The sequence below is a fragment of the Elephantulus edwardii genome, unplaced genomic scaffold (genome assembly GCF_000299155.1).
Source record: "Elephantulus edwardii isolate Elephantulus edwardi_28Jun2011 unplaced genomic scaffold, EleEdw1.0 scaffold00044, whole genome shotgun sequence".
NCBI classification, from domain to species: Eukaryota; Metazoa; Chordata; class Mammalia; order Macroscelidea; family Macroscelididae; genus Elephantulus; species Elephantulus edwardii.
The window spans coordinates 1,583,602-1,602,275 of record NW_006399794.1 but is presented as its reverse complement, the minus strand read 5'-3'; the positions used below and the strand labels follow the sequence as shown (position 1 = coordinate 1,602,275).

At 42.6% G+C, this 18,674-nt stretch overlaps 1 protein-coding gene across 1 annotated transcript in view; it reads left to right on the top strand.

Moving 5' to 3' along the window:
- MICALCL (MICAL C-terminal like) overlaps positions 1-18,674 on the top strand; it is a 51,636-nt gene that overhangs the window by 21,196 nt on the left and 11,766 nt on the right. The window contains exons 4-6 of the mRNA XM_006885589.1: positions 6,529-6,531; positions 9,128-9,217; positions 11,724-11,817. Coding sequence (XP_006885651.1) covers positions 6,529-6,531; positions 9,128-9,217; positions 11,724-11,817 — 187 coding nt within the window. The remainder of the gene's footprint in view (positions 1-6,528; positions 6,532-9,127; positions 9,218-11,723; positions 11,818-18,674) is intronic.

Here is an 18,674-nt window from a genome sequence, read left to right as displayed (position 1 = left end):
AGCCGCGATAAACATGGTTGTGCATATATCTTCTTGGAAGTCAGTTATGGTCTCTTTGGGATATATTCCCAGTAGTGGAATTGCTGGTTCAAATGGTATCTCTATTTGCAACTTTTTGAGAAAGCTCCATACCGCCTTCCACAGTGGTTGCACCATATAATTGAGATTTTCAGGAAAGAAGTTTATAGACAACATGGATTTCCGTTCGTTCATTGTTGCAAGCACCATGGATTCTTGATCATATGCTACTTCTTGAAATGGTTCAGTATTAACCAATTCTTTTTGGTGCAGTGATTCTGTTTATTCCTTCCATCTTCTTTTGATGCTTCTGCATCATTCAAGATTTTATCCACAGAATCCTTCAGTGTTACAACTGTAGTTTTAAATTTGTCCTTCAGTTCTTTCAGCTTGAGAAAGAACTTCCCTTTTGACTTTCTAACTCCAGCGCTGTGCACTTTCCTTGTAATACTTTACTTTGTCTTTGCTCGTATAGACTTGGGCTAAAAAACTCAAAACAAACACAAAAAACCCCCAAGTTTTTCTGCCCCCCCCCACTCCTCTCTCTTGCTTTTTTGCACCAAAATAACTTAACGATAAACACTTCTGGGAAATGAAAAGATAGATCACACTTTTGGCTTTGGCCCATCCCACAGTCATCGAGTCAATTCTGACTCGCAAAGACCCTATAGGACAGAATCCAGCTGTGACCCTTACAACTGTCCAGCTGTAACCATTCCAGAGCAGACTGACATGTCTTTTTCCCACTAGGGACTGTTGGGTTTGAACTCTTGACCTTTAGGTTAGTTTCTCAGTGCTTGACCCACTACAATATCAGAGTTTCTTGCTTGATCCCTGGAGACTCTCAAATGCAAAAGTACTAATGTCTCTGGCCTTTTGCAAGGTCACTTTGCACAACTTTCACTAATGGAAGGATATCCAAAAAGGATTTTAGTTTTTCACTTTTATGGAAAAAAAGTGAAAAGCAAAAGAAGTGTTCATGAGCCATTGAAGAAGCCACACACAACCCAAATAGCAATAGTGGCACTGCCATGCTCCTTCCCAGGAACTTCCCTCAGCGGCTCTGCATCAAGCGGCCATAGCCTTGACCTGTGCATTAACACCATGTGTCAGTTTTATACTTTCTGTGCTATTTGGTATGATTTGTTAAGTATTTTGGGTCTTAGAATATTGTTGTTGTTATGTGCCGTCGAGTCTCTTGCGACTCATAGTGACCCTATGTACAACAGCCCTAAACCCTGCTCTATCCTGTGCCAATCTCACTGCCTCTGACACACCCATCCTGATTACCCCAGTCACTGAATCAATCCAACTCATAGAGTGTCTTCCCCTCCTGCACCGTCCCTCCACCCTCCCAAGCATGATGTCCCTCTCCAAGGACCTGTCCCTCCTTGACATGTCCAAAGTATATCAGACGAAGCCCCAGAATCCTTGCCTCCCAGGAGTAGCCCGGTTTAACCCTCTCCAGGATGAATCTGTTTGTTTTCTTGGCAGTCCATGGTACATTCAAAACTCTTCTCCAGCACCGCAGCTCAAAGGCATCAATTCTCCTTCTATCCTCCCTAGTCATTATCCAACTCTCTGATGCATAACAAGTGATTGCGAAGACAATAGCGTGAATTAGATGTACCTTAGTCTCCAGAGAGACACCATTGCTCTTCAGTACCGTGGAGAGGTCCCTAACAGCAGACTCTCCCATGGAAATACGTCTTTTAATTTCCTAGCTACTGGTGCCAAGAGTGTTGACTGTGGAGCCAAGCAAACTAAAGCTGTGAACAATCTCAATCTTTTCACCATCCATCCTGATGCTACCAATTGGTCCAGTGGTGAGAATCTTTGTCTTCCATTATATTTTTAAAAATCCCATATAAATTAATAGTAATGGCTTTCTCACTTTGTGCCATTTTGACCTATAGAAAGTTCCACAGAGTGGTGTGCTCTTGGAGGATGAGGGAAACTGTGGTCATTATTATTTGCAGAATAATCTATCACAGTTAGTGTTAGAAACTGCAGTGTGGAAGCTGAGTGAAGGAAGGCTGTCCAGAACAAGTGCCATCGCTGCCAAACCTTAGACACACCTTACTATAGACATCCTGTGGATTCTACCTCAACATCAGGGAAACAAAAGGCCTCACAAGTGGGCCATCGTGCTAATTAAAGAAAATATTAGCATCAACTTGAATTCCCAATCAACACTCAGTGGAAGTAGCAGTTAAGAAATCAAATGATGGGGGGAAATCTGTTGCAAAGAATCTCTTTAAATCACTAAAGAGCAAGGGTGCCGGTCTGAAGATTCAGGTGCCCCACCGTTATCTGCACACACTTGGAGAATGTAAATCTCAACCAAGTCATAGTGTTTTCCATTTGCTTCGTATGCATGTGAATGAATGAGGAAGAGCAAGTTTTTGTCTTTGAATTTCCACGTTGGCAGAGAATACAGCACACACCAGGAACTGCCAAAGAACAAGGAAATCTGTCTCAGAAGTACACCCAGGATGGTTCTTAGAAGGTGTAAAAGGAGTAATGGCAGTATGGAGAAGGCAAAGTCCAACCTCCACTAACTTCACAAAGGGGAACTGTTCCCATTAATAACATCTACAGTGCCAAGATAATAGCCCCTCACCCTGCTGCACCTACCCTTACTAATCATTAGGCCAACTATTTGTTGCATATTGACTCACAGACTTGGCTTTACTCACAGTTGATGAGCTTATTAAGGAAATAGGTTGCGGGTTGGGAAGATAAAGGACATCACACAATGAAAGTCCAGCAACACAGATGCGAGAAGCCTCTGGTTTCTTCATTCGTCCAGCTAGCTGTGTCTCACAGCAGTCACAAGTCAACTCTTCCATCAGTCATCTTGCAAACAGAACCTCTAGTTCTGGCTCCATCTCCAGGGCTCCATCAGGTTACAGCCTTCTATGGTGTCTCTATAATTTATTTAGCTCTCTCCTTCCTATGTTGGTCTCACAGCCATTGATGATGTTGAAAATGCTAAACAATGGTGAATCACATGTCTGCAGTTGAGGCAGCTGAGACCATGGTCCCAGAGGAGGCTAAAACAATGGATATAGAAACCATTTTCAAAAGTCCTAACACCACAGAAGGGAAAACAATGATACTTCATCTCACATACATTGGGGGCCAGACCCTGGCGAAGGACGTCTGTCATTCTTGGTAAAGTAAAGGGTAAGTTAAAAAGAGGAAGACCCTCACTGAGATTGACAGATTGACACAGTGGCTGTGGCAATGAGTTTTAGTACAACGTGGTGGTGTTGTTTTTGTTGTTATGTGCCGTTGAGTCGCCTGCAACTCATTGTGACTCTGTGTATAGTAGTCCTAAACCCTGCTCTATCCTGTGCCAATTTTATTGTCTCTGACACGCCTATCCCCATTACCCCAGTCACTGAATCAATCCATCTCATTGAGGGTCTTCCTCTCTTGCACTGTCCTCCACCCTCTCAAGTATGACGTCCCTCTCCAAGGACTGATCCGACCTTGCAACATGTCAAAAATATGTCAGATGGAGCTTCAGAATCCTTGCCTCCAAGGAGCAGCGTGGCTTCACCCTCTACAGGATGAACCTGTTTGTTCCCCTAGCAGCCCATGATATATTCATTACTCTTTTCCAGCACCACAGCTCAAGGGCATCAATTCTCCTTTTATCATCTCTAGCCATTGCTCAACGTTCTGATGCATAGCAAGTAATTGCAAAGACCATGGCCTGTATCAGGTGCACCTTAGTCTCTAGACTGACATTGTTGCTCTTCAGTACTTTGAAGAGGTCTCTGACAGTAGACTTTCCCAATGCAATTTGTCTTTGCAACAGATTGTGAAAATGGTGCCGAGTTTGGCAGGCAGAGGGCAGCGTCACCATGCGTTGGAGCCTATTCAATAGCACCTAATGACAATGATCATGTGCATGTGAGGAAGAATATATGTGAGCTTAAATTTCTAACTGTGGATGTCTCTGCTTAATTCATTATTCCACACAAGTGAATTCTGTGTGCTCTATTGATTTCCGAGTTCCCCTTGGGTTTCCAAGGCTGTAAAAATCTTTGTAGGGGGATATGGCTCATAATTTCCCCTACTGCACAGCTGGTGGATTTGAACCATTAGCTTTTTGGTTAGCAACCTAACACGTAATGAACTTCATCACCAAGGAGGACCTGAATTCATCTTAAATCCAAATTAATTAGAGACCCCAGCACTATCTGCACACTCGTGGAGAATGAAGGACTAGAGAAGCACAGATATATCTGCGGTTAGCAGGATGATGATACGTGGGGTCCACCTAGCAAACAGCTCCTTCTCATCCTGCTGGCCCAGGACAGAGACAGAAAACCCTGGAGCCCACCGGGTGGCAAGGAAACTCTTTCCATCTAGCTCCCAACCTGGCCCACTCTAACAGGATTGAGAACCGGCAAAAGGATTGTTCTGAAAACTTCCCAAGGGGCTCCCGCACAGGCATAAGGAGAACTCTTTGTCCTCTGGTTTCTTTGTCTCTTCTGTCCCAGGCAGGTGTGCCTGGCCACCTGTCACTCTTTCCCCGCCCCCATGCCATGGGCTCTGTTTTTATGAAGAAGCCAAATTTAACAGTTTTGCTGTTGAAAACGTACTAAAACTTTGTGATGCTGTCAAGAGTTCCTTCCTCCACCCCTAATTTTGAAGTAGTATTAATGATATTTTGGGGGAAAAACAGCTTTGGTGTTTCTTTTCTGTAAGAAACACTGTAAAGCAGACATTCTCGATGTGTCTGAACAGTGTTTAGCACAAGGAAAATTGGTGTAGATTGGAGGAAAATGGGAATACAGAAATCAAGCTACCTGGGATTAAACTAAAAAATTCAAACTCATTACTGTCGAGTTGGGACTGATGCATAACTGACCCTCCAGTGGGTTTTCTGAGGCTGTAAATCACACAGGCAGAGACTGCCCATCTTTCTTGCATGGAGCCTCTCCAGTGGGTTCAAATCACCAGAGAGTTGTGCCCTTTGGATTAGTTGTACAACTTCCCACAGACCACAGCACCAGAGTTTCCTCTACCACTTACTAGCTGTGCTTATCTTAGGAACGTTATTTAACTTCTTTGATTTCCTTATCTGTAAAACGAATGTAATCGAGACATAAATGACATGGTACAGGTGATCATTAGTGCAGTGTCTGACACATGTTATTACTGTTAGATAGCATCGAGTTAATTTTCAACTCATAGCAATCCCATGTGGCAGTAGATCTGTCCTGTGGGATTTTCTAGGCTATAATCTCAACAGTAGTAGATCTCCTAATCTTACTCCTGAAGAGTGGCTGAGAGACTTCAATCTAGAAGTTGTTCCCTAGAAAGAGAGATGATTTGCTGCAGAATAAACCTGAGTTCTGAGATCTCAAATGACCTCCGAAAAATGAAGATTTTTAGGATTCCACACCCTAAAGATAAATTGATGTTTGAAAACAGTTTCCTCTTTCAAATTAATGTCTTCACTGATGATCGATAGAGGTTCTGATGCCACAGAGCTGGGTGCTTTTCCTGATAAGTGTGATGGTCTCTCACTCCATCTATAGAGTGGGTGATGACAGAATGACAGGGATTTGTAAGGCCCTGGAAACCTTGCTGCTTTTCAGGCACAAGTTCCGTTATGAACTTGATTCCTCTAGTGTATCTCTTCTTGTGGTGGTTTTTTTTTTTACTAATTTCAAAGAACATCTACAGAGATTTTGAAATTCCATTTATTCATTGTTTCATTTTTCTCCCCGCTCCCCCACCCCCATCTCTTCTTGTTTTGTACCATCAAGTCAGAACCGACCCATAGCTGACCTTCCAGCAGGTTTCAGAGGCAGTAATTCACACAGGAGGACACTGCCCATTTTTCTCCCATAAAGCAGCTGGTGGATTCAAACCATGTGCCTTTGGAATTGCAGCTCAGCTTCTTACCAGTAGGCTATCAGAGCTCTCTGTCAGTTATGCCTCTATTATGTCTAGTCTATTACATCTCCATTCCCCATTTATAAATTTATGGCTCTTTCAACAGGCAAACATTCAAGGCAATCACAAATATTAAATTCCCAGGCACTGGGCTAGCTATAACAATTTTTAAATTCCATATTTGTTTCTGCCAGCATTAAAATAAATCTCTATCATGCACTGATTTTTATCCTAATATGTATAAAATGGAAGTTTGTGCACAGAGAAAGCAAACTCATAGTAAAACTAGCCCAATTTGAACACATTTTGCATGTATGGCAATATATGTCATACATATATATCTGCAAGTTGGAGAGTGACTGAGCATGGCAGAAGAAGACTTAATGTCTTTAAGTTGTGGTGTTGGAGAAGAGTACTGAATAGATAGCCAAGAGAACAAATATGTCTTGGAAAAGGTGCAGCCAGAGTGCTCCTTAGACATAAGGATGGTGAAGTTCTGTCTCACATACTTCGGGTATGTTGTTAGAAGGGGTCAGTTCTTGGAGAAGGGCATCAAGTTTGGAAAGGTAGAGGCTCAGCACAAGAGAGGAAGTCCCCCAACAAGATGGATTGACTGGTGTCTGCAACAGTAGGCTCAAGTGTGTCAGAGATGGTGACAATGGCACAGGATAGAGCAGGTTTTAGATATGTTGCTCAGAGGGTTGCTATGAGTTGCATTCGACTTAACATTAACAACATATATGTGAAGGAGCTCTGGTGGCAAGAAGCTGCACTGCAATCCCAGAGGTGAACGATTTGAAACCCCCAGATGCTCTACTCGAGAAGGAGGGGCAATCTCCTCCTGTACCAGTCAGATCTGATTTGATGGTACACACACACAAAATAAGAAAATAAAATTTTTAAAACCCCGACATATATGTGTATGTTTGTATATGTATATAATTGTTAGGTGTCATCAAGTCAAGCATGACTCATAGTGACCCTATGAACAACAGATTTGAATGCTGTCCAATCCTGCACCCTCCTCATCCTTTCTGATCTAACTAGAGCCAATTGCTTCAGTCACTGTATCAATTCTTCTTGCTAAAGGTTTTCTTCTCTTTCACCCTCCCTCCACCTTTGCAAGTATGATGTCTCTTTCCAAAGAATAGCCTCTCCTGGCACCATGCTCAAAGTATGTGAGACAAAGCTTTGTCATCTTTGCTTCCAAAGATATTCTGGCTGCACTTTCTCCAAGACATACCTGTTTGTTCTTTTGATAGTCCATGGGATATTCAGTACTTTTCTCAAGCAAAGATGCTCAAAGGGATCTGTTATCCTTCGCCATTGTCTAGTTTTCAGATGCATAGCAAATGATTGAAAAGACAATGGCCCGAATCAAGCACATGGTGGTCTTCAAGCTGACATCATTGCTGCTCAGTAATTTGGAAAGTCCCTAACTCCAGACCTTGCAGTGCAATATATCTCCTGACTCCTGGTACCAAAGATATTAATTGTGGATCCTAGTAAGAGATCAGTCTTTTCTCTATCTACCATGATGTTGCCTATCGGTCCAGTGGTGAGAATTTTTGTTTTCTTGATGTTGAGATGTAATCTATGTTAAGACTGTAGTCTTTGATATTCTGCAGCAAGTATTTCAAGTCTTCCTCACTTTTAGCAAGGAAGGTAGTATCATCTGCATAACAAAGGTTGTTGGTGAGTCTTCCTCTAATCCTGATACCAGATTCTTCTACATAAAGATCAGCTGCTTGAATGATTTGCTCAGCATACAGCTTGAATAGGTATGGAGAAAGGATATAACCCTGATGTACACCTTTCTTAACTTTAAACTATTGCTCTGTTCAGACAGCATCCTCATGGCTTAGTTATGGGTTCCACATGAGCACAATTAAATATCCTGGGATTCTTGTTCTTAATGTTAGCCATAATTTGTTATGTTCCATACCGAATAGCCAGTAAAGCACAAATAGACACTCTTCTGGTATTCTCTGCTTTCATCCAGGAATATATAAATATATTATAAATATAGAGGGTGTGTGTGTGTGTATTACTACACATAATATGCAAACACAAATATATGGGGGGAAATCATCAATTGTAGTTTAAAAATTATAATAACTATGTGACATCTACTATCTCCCCATGTCTCTTTAAAAATTCCTTTTACATTCCTGCAAGATAGCTGTTAAATTATCCTCATTTTTCCAGAGAGTTAACTGAAGTGCAGGAAGTGGTGTGATGTGTCAAAACCCCAGCAGCCTAACAGGCACCAGGGCTCAGCCATGGCTCTCTGCTGCTTCCCCAGTCAGAAGGGACTCCTGAACATTCCACTGCATTGGAATGACCACACAATGACTTCTCCTCTCTGTGCCTAAAATATGGAAGGGGCTCCATCAAGATGCATACATTTGTTTTACACGTGTTCAGATTAAAGGCTCGTTTCCCTAAAGGTCCAGACACAAAACTTAATGATGTTAATGCGGTATTTGTACATGCAATGTGAAGTAGGGAATCCAGAAAGTAATCATATGTCTACCTCAAGCCAAAAATAAAAAACCACCCCAAAAAAACCCAAACCACTTTCATTTTAATGATTTAGATTTGTTCCTCTACTCCAGGTCTATTTAAGGTGTTTATCCAAGCTTCATGGGTACTTTCTTTGTGTCCCCAGAAACACTATATTATGGTAGCATCATCATAGAGTATAATTCACACATGGTTCCTTCCCTCAACTAAATCAAGCTAGTGGCCTCTGGAGCTCTCTTGCCTACACATTCAGTATATAAACACAGCACCCTGTATCATCGCTATTAGTCCTAAAGTGGCATATAGCTATCCATAACAGACACTTGAGCTTCTTACCACTTTCCAATATGGTCACTAACAGACACATGTGGCTATCTAACTTTTACATTTATGTTAATTGAAAGTAAATTTTAAAATTATATCTCTCCATCATCCTAGCCCCATTTCAAGTGTCCACTTACCACATGTGGCTACAGAGGTCCACATTTTTACAGTATTGATGTGTTGAGCCGTCATTGAGGGAAGGGTTAGAGGCTCAGCTTTAGAATCAAAGGCCAGGAACCAGCGATTGGAGAGCACAGAAAGTCCTGACAGTGCTTTGTCAATTTCAACCTCACTCTTCTCAGACTTTTCTGTTTTCCTCTGTTGATTTTTATTGCAGAGGAAGACACTTAAAAGAAGAAAGAAACTGGAAAGAGCAACAAAGCAACTAATCAAGCAAGAAGAATTGAAAAGACTTTATAAAGCTCAGGTCAGAAAACAAACCTGTGTCCATGGACTAGACCTGGGGGTTGGGGGTCCCAGAAATATAGACATGAAAGCACTTTGCAAATCTTTAGAAGGGAGACGAGATGGGACAAGAAAAGCAGTCTCATTTCTTTGATGGGTCAGTGTTGTGGCCATTCTGTAGACCCCAGTGTGATCTCTGGAGGAATGCTGGGCCCAGGTATCTATCAAGCTGGTCCACTCCCAGCCACTTCTTCTTTGTGTAGACCTGTGTCCTGCAGTGAGTCTGAAACCAGTGAGAACTACTCTGAGCTCTGGCTGCTAAAAACACATGAGCCTGTGAGGATAAATGCCTTCTACTATCTTCTTTCCAGTGTCTTTGCTGCTGAGGAAACAAGTAGAAGGCTCTCTTCACTCCAAGATAGTTTCAAACACAAGCATCCAGCATTCTAATACAGACAATAGAGATTTTGAGGCCAGCACCCATATATGAGAGGAGCCCAAACTGAGACTTGAAGAACAATTGGGTTTTGTAGCCTAAGGACCTAGAATGACTGCCTATACTAATGCTGTGGGTAGTCTGTGTGCCTCTCTTCAGTTACTCCTTTAAGCTGTCCGTGTGATCCTATACATTGTATCTGACAAGATGGAAATCCTTCACTCCAACTTCCTTCCCTTTTCACACTAACTGATTTAATAATCACCCTTTTCACTTAATAAATAGGAAAATTCCCATAAACCCAACACTGTCTACCCTCAGTTTCCTAAAATGGGTTTCCATGAATCATTTCAACTCTTCCTCCTAGGAACAAGACGAGTCTTTATGACATGCATTGGCAAACTCAGCAATTTCTCAATCATATATTTTCAATCCAGAAAGTAGGCAGTGGCCGGAAAAGAACAAAGGTGGCCCTTTGAGTCCTAATCTGCTGGCGCTCAGAACAGCCCTTGTTGGTCTTTGAGACAACTTCCATCCTTGGTTTCTGAAGAATGACCACACAGTTACTACTGCACAGTAATAAGGTCATTTAAATTTTTCCTTTCCTTTAGAAATTCTGCATCATGACAGGAAGAGATGACTTTCTAAAGATATAATTGTCTTTGTTAGAGAGAAGAGGGCAACATGAAATTATAGAAAGAATTACCATCTAATTCAGATTTCAAGTTTTGAGCTTAAGCACCTAACCTAGGACAAGAGGTAGCGAGTGGCTACTCAGTCATTACAGTCATTTCGGTTTCTTCATGGGGTTGGAGGTGCTTCAGCTCTTGTACCCCAAAACCAAGGGGAGAGTTAGAAATGTAGGGTTAAGAAGGGAAGAGAGGGAGACAGAGCTAAAGTGAGGTAAAGCAGCAGCACCAGCGTGTCCTACGCACCTCGGAAATGAGCAGTTCTTTCAGCGTTCTCTCCTGCCAGGAGCCCTCATAGCACAGTACCTAAGAGCTTGACTGCCAACCGAAATGGTCAGCGGTTTGAACCCACCAGCTGCTCTGTAGGCGAAAGCTGTGGCAGTGTGCTTCTGTAAAGACTACAGCCTTCGAAACCCTACGGAGTTGTTCTATTCTCTGTATACTCTGCCCTATAAACTCACTGGGAGGTAAAGTTGACAACGGTGAGTTTGGCTTTAGCTTGTGTTCTGCTGAACGCTAAGTTAGTGTGCCTCTTGGCGGGGTGTTTCAAAGGAGGAAAAAGGAGGTGGAGATTGACAAATGTACAATAGGAAAGACCTTCCCCTGGTTTTCCTTTTTTTAGCTTACCCAAGAGAACAGTAGCTCGTAGGAGAAATAAATGTATAAATGCAAACCCAGTCATGACCCTTAATTAGTGGCCTGTGGTGAGTCTCAGGCAGGTGTGAGGTTGTCTCTTAATGGGATAAATGGCTTGTGTCTTGTCTTAATCATCTGCTAGTAACAAAGCCACAGTTGTCTTCCACAGTAAAAGAGCCCTGAGGATTAGCCCAATGGGACAGGGAGAGGATAAGTACAGTGTGTCACTGTGGAGGGGGCAGGACAGTCTGAAAAGGGAACACCAACCTCCTGGAGCTGACTGGAGTCCCTGCCCCAGACTTTCATCCTGGGAGATGCCTACTTGTTTCTCTTAAGAGAATGGAATGAAAATGGGTAATATGTTTGCCCCCTGACATTTGCCCTGCACTGTATAGTGAGTGGCTCTAGGTCCAGTCATTGTAGTAGGATCTCCATCAGACAGAGACTGACCTCCACGGGATCTAGGAGCCATGAGCTACAGAAACCCTGACCAAGCCCACCAACTTTTGCCGCATAGGGCTTCTGTTCCTGGGGACTGTTTTAACCTCTCCCTGTGGGTGGATTGACATAGACACAAATTCCTTGCTTTGTATTTTCATATTGAAAAGGAAAATGTGAAGATCTGGTGGTTTGGGAAGTTAGAGGGCATTGTCCAGTTTATCAAGGAGGGTAGATTGAAATGGAGACTAAGTAAGCGGCTGAGTCAGCCCCCTCCTGTAACTCCACACACCCAGAGTCTCCTGTGACCTGTGATCCTGGCTTTGCAGGCCATTCAGAGGCAGCTGGAGGAGGTGGAGGAGCAGCAGAGGGCATATGAGATCCAAGGCGTGAAGCTGGAGAAGGCACTGAGAGGAGAAGCAGGTATGGCATCTGGGGACACAGCAACAGGGCTGGGGGGCTGAATTCTGTGATAGGAGAATGTTGCAGGAGCCCTAGTGGCGTGGTGGGTAAGGGCTCAGCTGCTAACCCAAGGATCACCTGTTCAAACTGACCCAAGAATCAGCGTTTCAAACTGACCCAAGGACCAGCGATTCAATCGCGCCAGCTTCTGCGCGGGAGGAAGATGTGGCAGAGTTGACTTCCTTAAAACTCACAGCCCAGGCGACCCTACGGGCAGTCCTACGTGTTCTCCAAGGTCACTGTGAGTCAGGATTGACTCAAGGCAATGGGTTTGGTGTGGGAACCGTCTGGGAAAAGCAATGAGATCCTGTTCCAGACTCTAGATCTGCAGTATGGGCATGTGGTTGTAAATCCACAAATGCTTCAGAGTTTCAAAGTCAGACTGTGGTGGATCGATGGATGAATATTTTTTTAAAGTAAACCAGGAGGATGAAACTGAGGAGGACCTCATGCACTTACTGCAGAGGGTCAAGGACTGCAGCCTTCAATATGGATTGAGGCTCAATGTCAAGAAGACAAAGATTCTCACCACTGTACCAATTGGTAGGATCAGGATGGATGGTGAAGAGATTGAGATTGTTCACAGCTTCAGTTTGCTCGGCTCCACAGTCAACACTCTTGGCACCAGTAGCCAGGAAATAAAAAAACATTGTGATGGGAAAGTCTGCAGTTAGAGACCTCTCTAAAGTACTCAAGAGCAACGGTGTCTCTCTGGAGATTAAGGTGCGCCTGATACAGGCCATGGTTTTTGCAATCACTTGTTATACATCAGAGAGTTGGACAATGACTAGGGAGGATAGAAGGAGAATTGATGCCTTTGAGCTGTGGTGCTGGAGAAGAGTATTGAATGTACTATGGACTGCCAAGAAAACAAACAGATTCATTCTAGAGAGGGTTAAACCAGGCTGCTCCTTGGAGGCAAGGATTCTGGGGTTAGGGTTAGGATACTGTGGACATGTTGTAAGGAGAAACAGGTCTTTAGAGAGGGACATCATGCTAGGTAGAGTGGAGGGACAGTGCAGGAGGGGAAGACCCTCTATGAGGTGGATTGATTCAGTGACTGGGGTAATCGGGATGGGTGTGTCAGAGGCAATAAGATTGGCACAGGATAGAGCAGGGTTTAGGGCTGTTGTACATAGGGTCGCTATGAGTCGCAAACAACTCGACGGCACATAACAACAACAACAACAAACCAGGAGGGTAGGAAGGAAAATGCAAGTTTTCTGTAAACTTTTATTAAAATCACAATTAAAAGAAATTTCTTGTGACATTGGTTGGCCTTGGAATCCAATTTCTAGCCTCCTCTTTTACTGTAGTATGAACATTCTTTGCAATTCAGGAATCAAAACAACTTGAGAAACATTTGGACATTGAAGCTGTGAACATTGCCTAAATTTAGAGTTGGAATCTAAGCTGTATGACCATGGCCAGTCTCCTTTGAGCTGTTGCTTTCTCATAAATAACAGCAACGATATGTTGGTTACTGTATAGCATTCGTACAAGAATTTAAAAATAGTACTTGGTTTAGCAACACATATACTAAAATCGGAACAATACAGAGAAATTAGCATGGCCCCTGCATAAGGATGACACAAAAATCCAGGAAGTGTTCCATATTTTAAAAAAAAGAAAGAAGAACATATCCTTGAATTAGCACATCATTTGACGTAAGGTAAAGCCAGTGGTGGTGCTGTGTACCATCAAATCGGAGCCAAACCTTTGTCAGGTTTTCAGAGGCAGTTTCTCCTGAAGAGCAGCTAGTGGATTCGAACCCTATGCCTTTGAGATTGCAGCACAGCTTCTTACCAAGTTGACTACTATTCAATGACAGCTTCACGTTCTTAGACTCAAACATAACTCCTGTAAAAACAAAACAAAACAAAACACCTTGTTAAATACTTAATCCTCTTCTGGTTAAAACACATTGAGAGTTTCTTTCCAGTGCTAACTTAAATTCACTCACTAGAAGAAGCAGGACAAAAACAAGACTATTCGAGGCTGCCATTGGGACCTTCGGTGCAGTGAACTCTCTTTGCTTGGTATTCAGTCTTAATCCCACTCAAGAAGGCCCGCGCCTTTGTCATTTGGAGTCCTGTGTGTGAAGGAAAGGGAACTCTGGTGACTGGGAGGTAAGGAATTGTACTGTCAACTCAAAGGCACAGGATTCGAACTCACCAACTGCTCTGAGGGAGAAAGGTGGGAAATCACCCCCTGTGCTGTTTCCTACCTCTAAAGACTCACTGGTGGGTTGACTATGAGTCAGTTCTCCTTTAATAGCAATAAGGTTGTGGTTTGGTTTTTTGTTTTGTTTGCATTTCAAAGAAGCTTTGGAAATGAGATGTATCTCATCCTCATGGCCCAACTTTTATCCAAACAGAAAACATAAACAATAAATAAAAACAAATAATGAAAGTACCAATAGGCAGGCCTATCAGGAGAACAAGGAGGCACTTACTCATTAGAATAACTAAGGATATGGATCAAAAAGATAGCATTTGCCCAAAGGTAAAGTCTTACAAACAGGAAGAGTAGGATGGATGGATTAATGGAAATGAGAATCACAAGAAGGAAGTGAGTAGAGTGTGATTGCTTTGTGAGTAGAGGATGATACATAGTGTGAATAACTGCTATAAAGAAAAATGTGTATGAGTGATTAATAGAAAACCAATATGCTTTGTAAACTTTCACTCAACTCATATGTTAAAAAGATTACACAAAAAGCAAGAGCGGGATAAATCACAAATCTGGGACGTATTTTAGTGTGCCATTAACAACACAAGAAGACAGTGTGAAAAAAAAAAGAAGAAGACAGTGTGGAAATTGAGTGCCAGGTTCACAGTCTGATCTGCTGCATTTATTTAGGCTGTATGATTCTGAGAAAGTCAGTTCACCTCTCTTGACCTAGATTCTTATCTGTAAAATTAAAACAGTAATCCTATGTTGTGAGATTGGTTTGAGAAAATATTGATGGACAAAATGTCTATCAGCGTGTTCATAGCATTATAGGCATTTGATACTGCCACTCAGTATTTAATGAACTCTGGTGACATGACACATTGCATACTGGCTGCTCACTGAAAGGACAGTAGTTCAAGTCCACTAGCTGCTTCATGGGAGAAAGATGAGAACCTCTACTTTTGTTAAGACTGACAGCCTCAGAAACTCAGTGGAGGGACACCATGAGTCGAAATATACTTGGTATCCGTGGGTTTGGTTCAGGGGTTTAATATTATTTTGCAAAATACTGTAAAATGTGCATATCCACTTTTAAGGAATTAACTCTCTAATCTTTCCTGCTCGAAACTGAAATGATACAGATTAAATTTTTTAAGCTTCCTCTGAAAATCTCCCTCACTCCCAAATGTGCAGGAGAAACGGCTAGCTTGAATGATCGACAAAGAAACTCAGCCAGCTTGTGGTGGTTTCAAAGGTGGGCCAGCCCAGCTAGAAGATAGATTCCACTCATTCCCTTTATATCCTTGGTAATCTAATTCCTTGCTAAGTTTATGGGCCTTGTTCGCCTTGATTGTCCTTATGTGAATGACAGAGGCAGATAAACAAGGGTCTGGAGACCACAAGAGTCAAGTCCTGAGAGTGTCCCAAAGGAAAGCAAATGGAAGATCTGCAAACCAGGCATCAAAATTAATACACTGGAACTTGTAATAACATTTGTGCAATAATAATATTCCTTTGCAGTTTAATATTCTATTCAGCCCCTTTAAGAGATTGCCCTGTTGCTTAATGAATGGCCAATGTTTATTAGGTTAAGTTGTATTTGAGCTGGCCTGTGCTGCTCCAGTTCAAGTGATTTAATGGGAATTATTTAATAGGTATTATTAGGATAATTAGAAAATTATCACAGTGAGGCAATAATATTGAGCTGTAAAGGTTGTGAATAACCAAATTTACAGACAGGCCTGAAAACATGAGTAGTCTGCGACAGTTATGCAAGTCTCCTCTAATAATTATGTGAGCCGGGCTGAAAGGGTCTTTTGTTCCTGGGAGTTATTCATTAGGCTGGCATTGAATTAGAGGAACATGCGGGGGTGCGGGACGGAGGGCAATGATGGCTGATGAGCAAAATGAGGCTTTGATGAGCTCCTAATTGTCGTGACAACAATTCCTGCTTTCTTTTTTTCCAACAGTCAGAAATAAGCTCTGCCGCCCCCAGGAAGGGGTTTCCCCCACTTTGTCAAGGAAAGGGAAACAAAGAAAAACAAGAACCCAGAATCCACCCCAGATGACAAATCGTTATGTTTTACAGGGGAGGGGGATGTGGATGCATGTGTGTGTGTGTGTGTGTGTGTGTGTGTGCATGCTTTGTCAAAGGAAACGAACTCACTTGGAGGCCTACAGCAGAGGACCGGGAGAGAGGGCAGCCTGCCTTATCCTGGGCCTTACCTCACCTGAGGAGGCTAAGGCCAGCTTTGCCCACCTTTCTTTGACAAGAGAACATCATTTATGTTTAGAGAATCTCCTGGACAGAATCTGCAAACAGGTCAAGTCCGATGAAACTAAGAGTACCTTGGAAAGAGAAGAGATTTGCCCTTGGGAGAGGTGGATGGATTTTTCCTCCCTTAAAAGCTTTCTGATCTGCGGGGGGACAAAGATGAGCAATCGCCTCCTGTAAAGACATGCAATCTCAGAAACCCAGTGGAGGGTCACGGTAAATCGGAACCAGCTTGACAGCAGTGAGTTTTGGTTTGGGAGTTTATAGCTTTTAGCATCTTTGTGGATGATTTACCAGATGGTTATCCTGCCTGGAATTTCTTGCATTTTTTGGAACCAGATGGCTGACTTCTGCACAAAGAAAGGTTTTACAAAGAATATCAGGATATATGAGGTTGCCAGCAGGTGGCGCCAGGAGCACACATTATATGAAAAGGCAAAGTCCAGAGAAAACCTAGCCAGGAAGAGGGAAGTAGTTTGGCATATACTCTGTGGTTTTTGTTTTTGTTTTTATTGCTGCTGAAGAAAAGAAGGGAAAATAATGCCAGGATAATGGTAACAGTGAGCAGTCCTAGAAAGAACATAGATACTAGAAAAAAAGTGGGCACTCCAGAGTCTGAATCCTGATGCTGTTAGACTGTTATTAAATCAGTTCTTTTCTCTCTGCCAGAATTTTCTATTAACACCAGTCTCAGAGGGACAGTATGAGCTTAGGACAAAAATTGTGTCTGGCACTAAATGTTGTTGCTATGTGCTGTCAAGTCAAAAACAACTCATAGTAACCCTATGCACAATAGCTCTGAACCTTGTTCTCTTGAGCCAAGCTCACTATCTCTGACACACCTACTCTTGTTACCCCAGTTATTCTATCAGTCCATCTCAACCAGGGTCTTGCTCTCCTATACTGTCCTTTGACCCTTCAAAGCATGATATTCTTCTCCAAAAACTGGTCCCTCCTGGACACATGCCCAAATTCTGTGAGAAGAAGTTTCAAAATCCTTGCCTTCAAGGAGCAGCTTATTTTCACCCTCTCCAGTACAGACCTGTTAGTTCTCTTGGCAGTCCAGTGTATGTCAAATACTCTTCTTCAGCACCACAATTCAACGGCATCAATCAGTTCTTCTGTCATCCTTGGCCATTGTCCAGCTCTCTGATGCATAGCAAGTAATTGCAAAGACCATGGCCTGGATCAAGCACACCTTATAGACTTACATCCTTGTTCTTCAGTACTCTGGAGAGGTCCCTGACAGCAGATTTTCTTGCTGTTTAGCACTTGATTCCCTGTGCCAAGAGTGCTGATTGTTGGACCAAGCAAATTGAAATTATTAACAACTTCAGTCTCTTGTCCACAAATCGTGATGCTGCCAATTGATCTAGTTGTGAGAATCTTCAGGGGGTTTTTGATGTTGCACTTCAATCTATATTGTACACTATGGTTCTTTACCCTCTACAGCAAATGCTTTCAGCATTGCCTCCTGGTCCAAGTATAGGTACATAATAGTTGTTCAGAATTATTCCTTCCTTCTCTCTTTCATCATAAAAGCTAGGTAGTAAAATGATTTCCCAATTGCATTCATTTGTTCATCCATTCATATTCTTTTAAAGACTTTTTTCTAAATATGTATAATTCATATTTAGAGTTCCGCAAGTCTGATTAATCACCTTCCATGGAATTTATCGCCTCAGCATCCCAACAGAGGGTCAGCTGTGAGTCAGTTCTGACTTGACAGCAGTAGGAGCAGTCCTGTAAGGATGTCCATGTAGCCTCACAGTGTTACCCTAAAGAACTGTAAAAGCAGTTTTGAGTGATGCCTCTCTGGTAATTGGCCATAATTTGAGGCTAGATCTTAGAAGGTAGATCTCTTTCAGGCAGCCTACGAATCATTTGTCCTCCAAATATATTAAAAGTCCACTTGTCTGTCAGTTCGCTAACTTGTGGTGACTTGCCTGTTGCTCAGAAGCTAGAAGCTACAGTGCTGGCAGCTCAAATCCACCAGCTGTTCCACAAGAGAAGGATGAGCACTCTTCTTTCGTGCCGTTTACGGCCTATGAAAACCCACTGGAGGGTCAGCTGTGAGTTGGTTTCTGACATGATAGCAAAGAGTGAGTGAGTTACAACCCTGACGCTGGGGAGCTCTGGCAGCCGAGTCCTTGGGGAATAATGCTGTTATCCCACACCTGGGCTTCTGCGGCAGTTTGCACCCTCCAGGGGCTCCTTGGCAGAAAAATTGGCCTTCTCTTCCTATAGGAGGTATAGCCTCAAAAACTCACTGGAGAGCTGGCTAAGAGTCCATTCCAACTCTACAACAACAAAGTTTGGTGGCTATTTTTTGGTTGGTGTGTTTTTTTTTCTTTTGAGTTTCACAACC